This window comes from Taudactylus pleione, unplaced genomic scaffold (genome assembly GCF_031769625.1).
Source record: "Taudactylus pleione unplaced genomic scaffold, aTauple2 ptg000155l, whole genome shotgun sequence".
NCBI classification, from domain to species: Eukaryota; Metazoa; Chordata; class Amphibia; order Anura; family Myobatrachidae; genus Taudactylus; species Taudactylus pleione.
Window position 1 is genome coordinate 5,006,278 of NW_028284557.1, and position 14,207 is coordinate 5,020,484.

At 45.6% G+C, this 14,207-nt stretch overlaps 1 protein-coding gene across 7 annotated transcripts in view; it reads left to right on the plus strand.

Moving 5' to 3' along the window:
* The first annotated feature begins 1,194 nt into the window (after positions 1-1,194).
* The window catches only part of CDK12 (cyclin dependent kinase 12), a 189,145-nt gene continuing 176,132 nt past the window's right edge, over positions 1,195-14,207 (plus strand). For 4 of the 7 annotated variants that reach the window (XR_015878797.1, XR_015878798.1, XM_088474621.1 and 1 more), the window contains exon 1: positions 1,198-3,348. Coding sequence is in view for 5 of the 7 variants with exons in the window: in XM_088474621.1 (XP_088330747.1) it covers positions 2,330-3,348 (1,019 nt within the window). In the remaining 2 variants the exon portion in view is untranslated. Of the gene's footprint in view, positions 3,349-14,207 lie in introns of all 7 variants that reach the window. The other 3 variants (XM_088474618.1, XM_088474619.1, XM_088474620.1) reach the window with 3 other exon arrangements.

Here is a 14,207-nt window from a genome sequence, read left to right on the forward strand (position 1 = left end):
CATAGTGACCTCACAGGTAACACCCGTCGACCACCATGCTGAGAAACTCTGGCCGTGACAGATAAAATGCTGTAATTTCTAAAATTTTAGAACCTTTACAAAAAAAAAAAAGAAGAAAAAAATGAAAAGTAATAATTGGAGAAAGTCCAACAGGTTCAACCATTTTGTGTATAAACCTACTCAAACACTTTAAGTTAAATCTGAAATACTGTTGTTATTGTAAATTATAAACTTCATTCACAGTAGTGTTTGTGGTTCAATAAAAAAATTATATTTAAACATTGATTGTATTTACTATTTATTTGTTTATTTTTTTTCTCCTGCTTCATTGAATAAACATTTAATAAAAAAAATAAAAATTAAAATCACTTAGTTTAAAACGAATGCCAAAACCACAAACTGAAAATTTGGAACCCATAGTTTTATAGTGAACATGTTTAAGGCCTTTGAAAGGGTAAGACATTTTTGTGCATCTGTAGTTGCAATAACTTTTTCCTTGTTTAGGGGTTTCATAGAACCCTCTGCGATTCTATTTCACTACAACTGTAGACAATCTACCTCTATTTAAAATTACTACACACTCTTGTGCTGTTGAGCTTTGTCTACTTAAATTAGGTATTTGCCTGTCATATGCCATGTGTATAGGATTAGCACAAGGGCAGTGCTGCTAGCAGTGGGAGAACCATCATCTTCACTACCAGGCTATATACATAAAGAGGCAAACTGAAATCACCACAATAGCGGGGATAACAAAATATTCCATTCTAATGTTGCTGCTGGCTGACTTCAAGCCTGAATTTCACCTAGTTTTAATCAGCCACAGAACCTGTGTATTTCATGAGTATCCCGGTTTAAAAGGATGATATGGTAAGCCTATATCTATATATTATTTTCATGATACATTTCATACATAGAGAATAAGACAACAAAAATAGAGAAAATGCAACATATTGAAGTCAATGGCTAATATATATATATATATATATATATTTTTATTATTTTTATTTTTTTTTCCTTTTTAAAAAAAAAAAATGGGATCTGTGCAACGTACAGTGGGTCATGAACATCATCACACAGAGTTTTGTGAAAAAAAGCTCTTCAATAAAGTTTGTTGAAACAGAAAAAAAAATGTAATGGGGAAAGGAAGTGTCGGCACGCGCTCGCGAGAAGAGGAACTGGAAGGGCCGGCAGCATGTGGTATGGGGCAGGACGGAAGTCTCGCGAGAACTTGTTTTCCGGCCAGCTATAGCACGGTGATCTAGTCTATACTCTATACTATGGTCCGAGTCATCGCGACTTTCGTGCAACTGCTAGAAGAACTCGCGAGAAGCAAAGGCCTCTGCCTCTCTGGGAAGATCAGCACTCGCGAGATTTGAAGGGGGTTAGTCTGCTCTGCTGCCTGTGGAATCACCAGGCGGCCGTTTCTCGCGGCTCTAACTTCTTTCTTCCCGCCGAAATCCCGCGAGATCCATGCCAGTCAGACGGTGTCGGTAACGGGGATGAGTCGCTCGCTGTGACAGGCCGGAGAGAGCGCTCGGTGCGGAGGAATACAGCACCGACAGGGGAGGTAGAAGAGGCCGCGCCGTGCTGACAGGCAGGACAGGAGGCCGTCACTCGTACCCAGTCAGCGGGGGGATACTGGGCTCGCTGGCCTGAGGAGAGGACAATTGCCGTCAGGGGAGGCTACCCTGTGTCACTCGTACGCTGAGCTGCACCAAGCCGGTGATTGCTGGCTGAGGAGACCGCAGGGTTGCAGTCCATAGTGCCTCACACTACACGCTTACCCTCATCACCGTGCCCGCTCCCCTCCAGCAGCCCGCGTATGTGGGGGAGTGCAGGTCCGCTTCACCGGGAGCTACTCTGGGAGTGAGGATCCTACGAGACTGGTTCTTCAAAACTCGAGCTCCCTAACGCTGGCAGGGTGACGACTACTCTGCAACCTCCGAAAAGGCTATTACTTTCTCCCCAGCGACGTCAGCAAAGGGGCGACAAGAACCTGTTTTGCAGCTGTTACTCTTTTTAATCGTCAAAATACTGGAAAAGTCAAAAAGTTGTGAAGGAGACTGTTATATGGAGGGAGGGTAGTTTAGCTGGCCTAATTTTACTCCCAGATTGATGGAACACTGCTGCCTCTATGCAGAAGTTAGAGATCTGGTAATTCTGTGAATGAGGGAAGAAACCGGGTAGAGCGTAAAGAGGGAAGTAATTGTCTTCGTAATACATAAAAGTTTGGCTAGAGAAACTCCTCATATTTTGTGGGGTTCACCCCACCCCACTCCTTTCCCTTCCCCTTCCCCCTTTTTTTCTTTTTCTTCCCTTTAGCAGAGGAATGCCAAACCCAGTGCGACATGGGAACAAGAAGGACAGTGGAGGGTCTGTATCTACAATGCCACAAAGTAGTGGCAGTAGCAACAATAAAGAACGACAACGACTTAGTTTTAAACATAAGCGGCACAAGTCCAAACACCTAAAAGACTCTCCAGTTACTCTTGAGCCTTTGGCTCCTAGCACACTGAAGCTTGTTGAATACGATGACATTAGTTCAGACTCTGACACCTTCTCAGATGATGTTCCATCCAAGCCAGATAAAAGGGAAAATGATGAGCGTAGAGGTTCTGAGAGGAGTGATAAGATTCATAAAGTACGACATCGCCATCCACATAAGAGGATCAAAGAGGGCACCAAGACCAAGCAGTTGGAAAAAGAGCGTAAACCAGAGAGAACCCAGGATACAGTCATGAGCAAGGTACCAAGCTCCAAAGACAAGATCTCCAGTATGACCAAACGGGTGGCTGAGGAACAAGATGAATATGGACGCAGTTCTAAGAGTAGCAACAAGGAGGTTCGGACATCCAAGATACATAGAGAGAAATCTCGTAGAGAGAGAGAGATTAAATCTGGACATAAGGATCGGAGCAAGAGCCACCGTAAAAGGGACTCATCCAAGCGCTATAAAACATCTGACAGTCCTAAGAGGAAAGGGCGTAGCCCACGCAGGAAGTATGGAAGCAGCCCAAAGCAAGATGATAGTCATTCTGATGCATCAGGTGGGCAGGACTATGATGGAAGCCCACCACGTTCACATGCCTCAAGTAACTATGCCGAGGCCTACAAAAAAAGCGCAGACAGTCCCAACTACAAAGAGCCATCTGCCTACCAGAGTAATGCTCGTTCCCCTAGCCCATACAACCGAAGACAGCGTTCAGTAAGCCCCTACAGAAGGCGATCTTCCAGCTATGAGAGGGGGAGTGGATCATACAGTGGGAGATCTCCAAGCCCTTATGTACGCAGACGGTCCAGTAGCCCTTTTGTGTCCAAGCGCTCAGTGAGCCGGAGTCCAGTGCCCAGGTGACCTTTTATTTATTCATGAATGATCCGCAATTATACATTTTACTTTCTTATCCTACTGCAATGAAATATTGCATCACAAATGTTTTCTGTACTCTTGTAAATTCGTGATGTGTGGTCAGGTGAGGCAGAGCCTTTCCTGTCATACATCATGGGTATACTCCAGAGTTGTAACTATAAAAATTATAAGAAAAATTTAAAGAAAATATTAATGAATATCTTAGTGTTCTAATAATTTTTATAGTCAAAACTCGGGAGTAAAAAGTGTGTGGCAGGTGAGGCACTGCTTCCCCTATCTAACTTTTCAACACATCCCTGATCAAAACACCAAATTTCCAGTGCTGCACTATATACTGCTCCACCTTTTGTATAATTACCATATGAACCCTCAGGTTCATATAATTTCTGTATCTGTAAATCTGGCTCTGATACTAGCCAGAGCTTCCCCAGCCACTTACCTCACCTCACGTCACTGTTGTAAATAGTAGTACTTACAGCAATCGTTACTTTAGAGTCATAACTAGTGCAGGGCATAGCAAAATATTATAAAATGGGACCTGACTTGAAAGGGTGCACCATTTCACCATTGACTTGCTGCCGGTGCACCATTTCAGCTTGCACCCCTGGGGGTGCAAGCTGAAATGGGTGAAAAGTGACCTGTTTGTGCGCCCAAATGGCACGTTTCGCGATCGCGCCCAGCACTTTGGTCGGGAGTAATCATTTTACGCGGCTAAACCCGACCTCTATGGATGCGGTCAGCGCGATAACAGGCATCAATTGAATAGCGCCCTGCAAACTCCTGTCACTTTAGGTGGGAGATTGGGCGCGCTAAAACAATTGAGTACCGCCCCTAGAGACGGTGTTAAAAGTACCAAAACATTTTTTTATTGCTGACAAATGGACAGAACCCCAAGGCAAATTGCCAGCCTGGACCTGTTCAATTAGGTACCACATCCCCATGGTTGAGCCCCATGGGGTGCACTTAACTTAGATTTTATCTCGCAGCTCCTGAGACTGCAAGGATGAGTCTGTGTTAAGCGCAGCGAGTGGGGTAAACCATAGATTCTTGCACTTAACATTTATGGTTGCCTACGCGGGGACAATGCAGAAAACGTGAATAGTACCGTGGGTAATTGAATCAATCCCGTAATATTTTAAAATCCCATATCTTTTGTGGTATTTTCATTTAACTGGCTAGGTCCTTAATTCGAAATGGGTCCTTAATTTGAAATTGCAGGATGGGACACTTTATAGTAGTGTTCCCACTCACCAATGCATCATCCTTGATGTCAAGAAAGTAAGTTTGCACCGACTGTCTGGCAACCAGAAAGAAACTTGAAGATAACTCGGCCTTTTACATATGTGTATCTAGAGGGAATACAGTGTTCTCCCCAAAAAAAATTCCAGTCGGGTGGCATCAAGAAGTAGTCGGGTGGGGGCTTTCACAATAATAATAAAATGTATTAAATCCTGACCTTTTATATGATTTTAAACTTGAAATAAATCTATTCATTCTCTTCTTCTTAGAGGCCCATTCGTCTGCAGCTTTTTCATAATCAAAATCTTTAGGATCTGGTTCCTCTAGTGAAATCGGCATCACATTATTTAGTGCTGGCACCAAAAAAATTTATTTTTGATACAGCCCTCGGATAGAGGCTCCACTTGCAGGCTACACAGAATATATTTTTTATACAGCTCCACAGGAACTGGCTCCACTTTCAGACTCCCAAATCAGTGTTCTCCCCAGATATTTTTTCCAGCCAGGTGGCATCAAAAAGTAGCCGGGTGGGAGCCTTCGCAATTAAGCGCGCGCCGGGAAAAGGGGTATCTCCCTTACCATTCCAGCACGACAGGTCTCAGGCTGCTCCCCCACTGGCTCTCAGTCCAAAGTGCCCATTATGCAGTGACCCCTGTAGTTTTCCCCTTTATGGATTGCCCCCTGTAGTTTTGCTTTGCCCTTATGCTGTGCCCCCAGGCTTTGTGTCCCTTATGCAATGTGTAAAGGTCCCAGAGGCAGTGAGATGCATAGGAGACAGCAGCATGGGCCAGTAAACCAAGTCTCCAGGGGCACCACTAAGCCTAGCCTGTCAGGAATAAGCCAAGCAAATGACAGCAGCAGAACCAGAGGACTGGAACAGAAAATGGCGGTGAGTGGGAGACTTCCAGCCCGGCTGAATGTGATCAGAGCAGCTTGGAGCCCTCTGGAGACGATACACAGGCAAGCTCAGCACAGAAGACAGGCAGCAGTGTCACAGGGGAGTGCAGAACCACGGGGCAGAACTTACCTTTACTTGCTCACCGCTCGCTCTCCCGCTGCCTCGTTCTGACTGACAGCGGGGGAAAGTGCCGGGCGGTAGGCTGTTTCTGCCGGGCGATGCTCCCGCAGAAAACAGCCTGAGGAGAACACTGCAAATAGTGTCCCCACTTGCAGGCTCCCAAATACTGTGTCCCCACAGATTTTTTTTTCTCAGCCCCTACACGGAGAGTTGATGCAGGTCTACTCTCTGTTAATCAGTTCAGGCGACTGTTCCTGCTTGAAAAGTGCGCCTGTGCTTTTATACAGGGGGAGGGATCTTTGCCCTCCAGTCTGACACCGCCCCTGCACTGATGGACAACTTCCCCCGCCTTAATGCCACGTACCCTGGCCGGCACTCTCCCCCATCCCAATGCCACACCTCCCCCCGGCCCAATGTGCCATGTCCCGTCACCCGGAACTCTCACTAACGTGTCTTCCGATATGAAGAACACGTGACGGCGCAACTCTGCATCGCATTCGTAGCAACAAGGACACGTTGAGGGTCACCGGGCGACAGAACGTGGCGCATTGGGGGGGGGGGATAGGGAAGTACCAGGCAGGGATCGCAGCATTGGGCAGGGGGAAGTGCCGGGTGGTAGCTGTTTCTTGTCGGGCGCTGCGCCTGCAACAAACAGCATGGGGAGATCACTGTAATATTAAATCTGCTTTAAGAAACTCTATTCTTGAGACCATATTATTGTCTCACTGCCATGCAGGAATCAAAATCCTAAGCATTTAGACAAAGGGGGAATTTTCGTTTTTTGTTTTTTTTTCTTTGGGGGGGTGTTTTTTTTTTCTATAGGAAACAGGCGCCAACATTGCTGTTTGAGGTTGCCGCCTCCTGAGGTGGCGAGTAGAAATGTGCGAAAAGTCCTTGGTTTGAGTGTTTTAACAATATGGGCGATTCAATTCATTGTGAATAGCGTCTGGATGTTGGTCCCGGAGCTATTCAATTCACTGCGATGTTAAGTCAGAATAGAATTACTTAAGTCGGAGAATGGCGGTTCTAGCGACTTAAGCAATGTATATAGTCACGAGAACTTGCATCATCCGACTGAAGTGCTAGTCGCGAGGCTGTAAGAGCCGTGCTAAGCCGGAAAACAGTCTCACGCCCGGCACTTTTGTCGGATTTATTTTCTCCCCCTCGGGGGTGCAAGAAGAAATCCTTTAGTCTGCTTAACATCGCGTCAATTGAATAGCTCTGGAACTAACATCGCGGCACTATTCACATCGCAATGAATTGAATCGCCCCCCCAGGACTTTAGATGGGTTTAACAACTTTAGGTGGCTAATCCCAGTGCTTTTGATAATGGCGACCAGAACATTTTAATTGCTCTGTCGGGCACCCATTATCGCCCCCCCAAAAAGCAATTGAAACGCCCCCAAAATATCTGTACTGTTGTGTGATCTATAGTTCTCCAGTTCACTGCCAACAGACTATTTTAAAGTACAAAGTCTCTAGAGTGGGCAGCTTTGAGTTTGAAAAAAAAAATGTACATGAAATTTAGGCAGTTTCTAGATTGTAAAATTTTTCCACCTAATGAAGTTGTGTGTGGTGGGTCATTCGGATGGACCTGTTTATTTTTGCTTACAGTTTACATACAGTCGTGCATGGTTAGAAAGCAAAAGCTAGATTTTTTTTTTCTTTAAGGGCTGTATGCTTAACAGTTCACTTCCCATTTCTGTGTTTTCTTTTGCTATTTCTTCAACTTCAGAGTAAATTTTTTTTTTTTTTGTTTGTTTAACTACAGGACCATATTCATTTTGTATCGTAACTGCAGTCAACCACAGATCACTGCAAATATTCTGAACTCTTTCTCTAAAGGTGTCAAACCATTAGGTAACCTGAATGTCTGAACATCTAGCGTTCAGTTTTTCAGGTCGCTGAGGTGCGGTGCCCGCACTGAACGGCGTTCACTGAACGTCATTCAGTGAAGGAGCCCGTCCTCCTATCCCAGAACATGCCGAACCTGACGAGCATGTTCAGTAGACAGTCGGGGACGGCAAGGACCCAGCGTGCACACCCATCGCTTGTCCTTTCCTGCTATCCATTACCCAACTTTGTGAACAAAGCGACCAAAACCTCCTGGTTTTGGTTGGATTGTTCACAAAGTCGTGTAATGGTTAGGCCCCTTAAGATCTTAAAGCTGGCTATACACAAGGCCAATTTTCCTCCAACCATCCAACTAGTTGCTTGGTTGGAATGAAAATCCGGTAATACAAAGGACAATCAGCTATGTGCTCCCGAAAACATGCGAAAGCTTTTGTTCAGTCAAGTTTTTTTAAATCAAACAGGTTTAACCAAATTGCCTGAATATTTTTCACGTTTTCTGTTTGGGAGCAAATTGCTGATTTTCATTTGCTCCCATGCATTACCGGATTTTCATTCCAACCAACAAACGAGTTGAATGGTTGGAGGACAGTTGGTCTGGTGTACAGTATGGCCAAGTTTAATCTACATTTGACAGAATTCCTTATGTCCTGTTCCTCTATTTTGCTCTTTGAGCTATAACTGATAATGTACTTTCTGCTAATGATACTGTAGCACATTACAATCAGTTATGGCTGTCAGGAGAGCCAAGGTCTGCTAAAAGTCTGAAACTCCACCAAATACTGTAAGTATAACACCTTCCAGCTATTACTCTGAATTAAACAAATTGGTCTGCTCTGGACTGACTACAAGGTAAGTATTGCATTGTCCAAAAGTAAAGTTAGTTGAGGAGGTATAGGGAAAATAAAAATTGCCCAACACCTTAAAACCCAGTTAAACCTTTATTTTTAGTATGCATTCATAAAAATAACTACATTTTATGTGGAAATCAAATATTTAAATTTTATGATCTACATTATTTATTTTGTGTTTTCATTATATGACTTGTCTGTATTGTCAGTATAATCCTAAATATAGTGATGCAGGGACCATGGCAGCAGTGTCACCTTGTTTATATAAATTGTATTGTCTAGTCTGTTGTAAAGATTGGACTGCTCACAAAGCAGTTGAGTACAGTATATTGTTTTATATTGCACCACAGTTTCAGTGATTTACAGATATGTAATCATTCACATCGGTCTAAAGGTGGGTACACACCTAGCAGATTTATCTGCAGATTACTTGATCTACAGATATAGAAACTGCACTTTCTGCATAATTTTATGAATTGTTGCTATGTAAACTTTAATCGCGACTGTTCCGCAATTATTAGTACACAGGCCCCTAAATTCTCTACCACAAACATCCCATGGGTCCATTTTGTCAGTAGCCCATTGTTTCCCAACTACAGTCCTCGGAGACCTTTAACAGTGCATGTTTCACAGATCTAAGTACCACAAGTCGAATAATTAGCTCCACCTGTGGATCTTTTCTAATGCCAGCCAGGGAGGGAGCACCCGACGCTATTCAATTAAGTGCGCTGCTATGTCGGAGAATGCCTGTTCTTGTAACTTAACCTGGGTGTTTAGTTGGAGAATGCCGGTTCTAGTGACTGAAGTGCCGGCCGCAAGGCTATTAGCGCTGCGCTAAGCCGGGAAACGGCCGCACGGCTGGCAGACTTGTCAGATTTTTCCTCCCACCCCCGAAATCCTTTAGTTGGACGACACATCGCTTTGAGTTGAATCGTGGCCATAGATGGTCGGCATTTCCAACTGGTGGCTCTGGTCCGATCGGTGAAACAGCTGCCTGATGTATGGGGTCATTTAAACATGTACTAAGGGTTCCCTGAGGACTGGAGTTGGGAAACTGCAGTAGCCAGTTAACCTGATAATTTTGAGTTCCAACCCAATTTTAGTTTATTTGAAGATGACCAATAGATTAGACAGCGCTGTGTTAATCATTTCAGGTCTATTAAAGCGCTCAATTATTTAAAGGGTATGATAGAATTTCACTATCAACCTCTTATGTTTGTCAATCTTCCCCTTCTGTTTTGACTGGTGTATTTATAGTTTATTAGAAATAAACAGATTTGTAGCCATTCTCCCCATCCTTCACTGTATTGATTCCCTAAAAAGCACTGTTTCTTCTTCCTCCATAGGTGACACAGGTTCTACGCTGGGTATAGCTTGGTGGGATGAAGTCTGGGCACCACACAGTTAACTTTCAGACACAGCCCAGGCTCCCCAGCCACAGGCAATTCAGTGTTGGTGCCTGTAGTCAGACACAGTTTAAATTTTTTTTTTTTTTCAACAATGAGTATGCAGCGCTAGGACTCCTGGAGGACGCCTGCGCTGCTGCTCCATCACCCCAGTGCCGCAGCTGGTGCTGCAGGGAAGAGGAGGAGAGCTCTCTGGCTTTGATCCTGGCATGTGGTTTCTGATTCTAAAAAGGCACTTGTGGCTTTAACGTTTTCGGGGATGTGGTCCAGAATTGGATAAAATAGTGGCTTCAGTGGCGGCATCGAAGACTGGGGCAGCTCCTAGGTTGCGATCTTCTAATTTTCGTCTGCAGGCTAAAGCAAAGGGTTTCTAGTTTTCTAGGCCCCAAGGTTCCTCTGCTCAGGGTTCTAAACCAGCAGGTAAGCAACCCTGGTCCGCCAGATGCCCGGCTGCTAAGCCAGGCGATAAGCCTGAGGCATGACTGGGCGGGCCTCCACCTGGGTAACACCAGTGTGGGAGGCCGGCTTCTTCTCTTTTCCGTAATTTGGAAGACTACCTCGGAGGATGCCTGGCTAAGAGGGGGTGGTCTCCCAGGGGTACGCTTTGAGTTTTTCGGAGTATCTTCCGACCCAGTTTTTTTGCACAGATCTTCCTTTGGATCAGGAAAAGGCAGAAGGCCTTGAGGGAGTCTGGTTTATCTCTTCTGGCCTCCAAGGTCATTGTTCCGGTTCCCGTTTCTCAGCGGGGAACGGGCTTCTATGCCAGTCTATTTCTGGTTCGCAAGCCAAACGGGTCATTCCGACCGATTCTTAACCTGAAGTCTCAACAAGTACTTGAGAATTCCCAAGTTCCAAATGGAAGCTCTTTGCTCCATTATTCTCGCCATGGAGCTGGGGGACTTCATGGCCTCCTTAGACATCCAGGATGCCTATTTACATGTCCCCATCCATCTTGGTCATCACCTATTCCTCAGGTTTGCGGTCCAGGAGGATCATTTCCAATTTCGAGCTTTGCCATCTGGACTTTCCATGGCTCGTTGTGTATTCACGAAGGTCATGGCGGCTCATCTTCAGAACAGGAGGATCCGAGTATTTCCCTACTTGGATGACTTGCTCCTCCTGGCCCAGTCTCTGGAGGTTCTCAGGGAGCACATTCGACTCAAGGTGGATCTTCTCCAGGCTCACGGATGGGTCATCAATTGGAAGAAATCCTCTCTAACTCCCTCTCAGGAAATGGTGCATTTTGGATCCTTTCTGGAGTCAAAGGCTCAGCGAGTGTTCCGACAATCAAGGTTCGGGACTTAAAGGCTGATTTGTTTCTTTCTGCATCACCGCTGGGTGTCAATTCACTCTTGCATGCAGATTCTGGGTGCTCTGGTCTCCACCTTCGACATGGTGGAGTATGCCCAGTTTCATTCCTGGCCTCTCCAATTGGAAACTGTATCCCGGTTGGACAAATCCCATCTACATCTTAGGTCAGTTCTGTGTCAGGAGGTACGTCACTTCCTCTTGTGGTGGCTTCGGGGGTCCCTTTTGGGTTCAGGACTGGGTCCTCACCAACGACGCAAATCTTCGGGTGTGGGGGGCGGTGTCCTGTCAGCAGACTTTTCAGGGTCATTGGTCGGCTCAGGAGATCAGATTGCCTATCAACATTATGGAACTACAAACTGTTTACAGGGCCCTGTGTCGAGCTTTGCCCTCCTCTTCAGGGTCGCCCTGTCCAAGTACAGTCCGACAACGTGATGGCTGTCGCTTTGATAAGCTATCAGAGTGGTACTCGCAGTCGTGCCGCCATGAGGAAGGTCAGCCGCATTCTTCGGCGGAAAGGCATCTTCTCTCCCTGTCAGCGGTTTACAGTCCCAGAGAGCAAAATGGTCTCTACATCCGGTCGTCTTTCATCTCTTGGTTCTTCCCTGGGGCTTGCCGGACATCAACATGATGGCGTCTTGACACAATCACCAAGTTCTGAGGTACTGCACTCGCACCAGAGATCCTGCAGCCTTTCTGGAGGATGCTTCGGCGGTTCGGTGGACTTTTCCGCTACTGTACATCTCTCCTCAATCTCTCTAATTCCGCGGGTACTTCGCAAATTAAAAACCAAACCGGTTCTACTCGTTATGAGAAGATGGCATATAGTTCATGACAATGTGTTTAACATGGTAGGAAAAAAAAAATAAAAGGAATGACCTATAATTAAAATATTTGCAGCATCAAAGTGTCCAAGTATGACTCCATTTGGAGAAGATATTGTAATTTTGTATCCTTTTTTGATGTATTTATATCAGTATATTTGTAACCGTGTCCTCGGGGGGGAAAAAAAAGGTTCAAACAGGTGTAATTGCTTTTAAATGTCTCACAAAGCAGTCCCAATGGAAGGCTATATAAATTGTTCCGGTTTGGAAATAGTAAAGCTGTGTATTAGGTGTGGGTTGCAGGAAAAGTTTAAGCAGCATGCATGTATAACATATTTACGTCCCAAAACTCAATCCCCAGTGGTATCCCTTGAATTTAAAGAAACTCTCTTAGTTCAGATAGCACATCCTGTACCTGGTCTTGATTGTTCTTTATCCGGCAATAGTATTACTGATCACAGTGTTCTTAGTTGAACCAGGGAACCACAACCAACAGCAACCTGTATGTCTCTCCGCCTCTCCAGACCGTTTACGGCTTCTGCAGACAGTATTCGCAAATTACAGTGGGAAGGCTGCACGATAATCCTAGTGGCTCCCGATTGACCGCGGAGGGCGTGGTGCACGAATCTACAGGGCCTTTTCGTCTACGCTCCTCTGCGTCTTCTGGTGCGCCCAGATCTTGTGTCTCAGGGCCCGTGCTTTCATTCGGATCTGTCCCGTCTCTCTTTGACGGGGTGGCTCTTGAGAGGTAAGGAGTTCTCCAGGTCAGTCATTAACACTATGCTCAATGCCCGCAAGCCCTCTTCAGCTAGGATTTACCATTGGGTTTGGTGTTCGGCTAGGAATCTTAACCCCAGGTCATTCCGACTCTCTTGGGTCCTGTCCTTTTTGTAGACGGCTGGATTTGGGCTTCCGCCTTGCTTCATTAAAAGTGCAGGTTTCGGCTCTTTCAGTCCTCTTTCAGAGACAGATTGTGCTTTTGCTTGATGTTCGGACCTTTCTTCAAGGTGTCCCTTCTGCCCGACAGGTGTTGGACTTGAGCGCTTTTTCCTGTCGCTCTCTGTTTCTAATCTTTAACCAGGACAGAGCTGTCCTTCGGACGCGACTAGGTTACCTTCCTAAGGTTGTTTCCAGGTTTCACATCAAGAGATTGTGGTTCCTGCTGTCCAGTGCCTGGATTCTTCTCCGGAGGAGGCCTCTTTGGATGTCGTGTGGGCCCTCCGGATTTATGTAGATAGGACAAAGAACCTGCGTAGGACAGATACTTTGTCCTGTATGACTTACGCAAATTGGGCTGGCTACTAAGCAGTCGCTGGCCAGATGGTTCCATTTGACTATTTGCCATGCTTATGCTGCGGCGGATCTTCCTGCACCATCCGTGGTGAGGGTTCATTCAACCCGGAAGGTGGGAACTTTGTGGGCAGTATGACGTGGTGCTGTGTAGGGCGGCCATGTGGTCGTCTGTCAATACGTTCCTGAAGTTCTATTCCTTTGATACCTTCGCCACCCCTGATGTGGCTTTTGGGCGAGGAGTTCTTAGCGCAGCCCAGGAGCGTCTCCTCCCTTAGGGGATTAGCTTTTGGACATCTCAGCATAGAGCCTGTGTCCCCTATGGAGGAAGAAGAAAAAGAGATTTATGTGCTTACCTGTTCCTTTTCTTCGAATCCATAGGGGACACAGGGCTCCCACCCTGAAGCACCTGCTTTGATTCTTCTGTTCACATTTCTTGTGTGCTTGGACCTGAGTGCGTGATGGTCGTCCTTCTCCTTCTTGCTTCTTGCCTTAAGAGGCATACACACTAGACCAGGGGTCTTCAAACTTGGCCCTCCAGCTGCTGTGGAACTACACATCCCAGCATGCACTGCCACCTTTTTGATATAACAGCATGCTAAAACTATGTGCAGTGCATGTTGGGATGTGTAGTTCCACAGCATCTGGAGGGCCAAGTTTGAAGACCCCTGCACTAGACGATGTTCTGAAAGATATTGGTGAAAGACCTCTATGGGCACGATAATTGGTATCAATTGAATAGCGCCCGCGATCTCCTGTCTCTTTAGACGGGAGATCGGGTGCACTAAAACTAATGAATTCCGCCATTGGATTCGCAAAAATGGAAATGTCTTTAAAGATGCTTAAAACTATTCATGGGGCTATGAAAACATTGAATACGAAAGTAATTTAATGAATACCTTTTTATCTATGTGAGCAGGTGAATTATACAGCCTGAATGGTTGAACATATACCATTATTAAGCATTACTGGCCAACCTTTTTCTTCTATTTTTGTCATACGCGGCCAACCTTCAACAAGTGTTAAAGGGCATGATTCATGTTGATGGGCGAT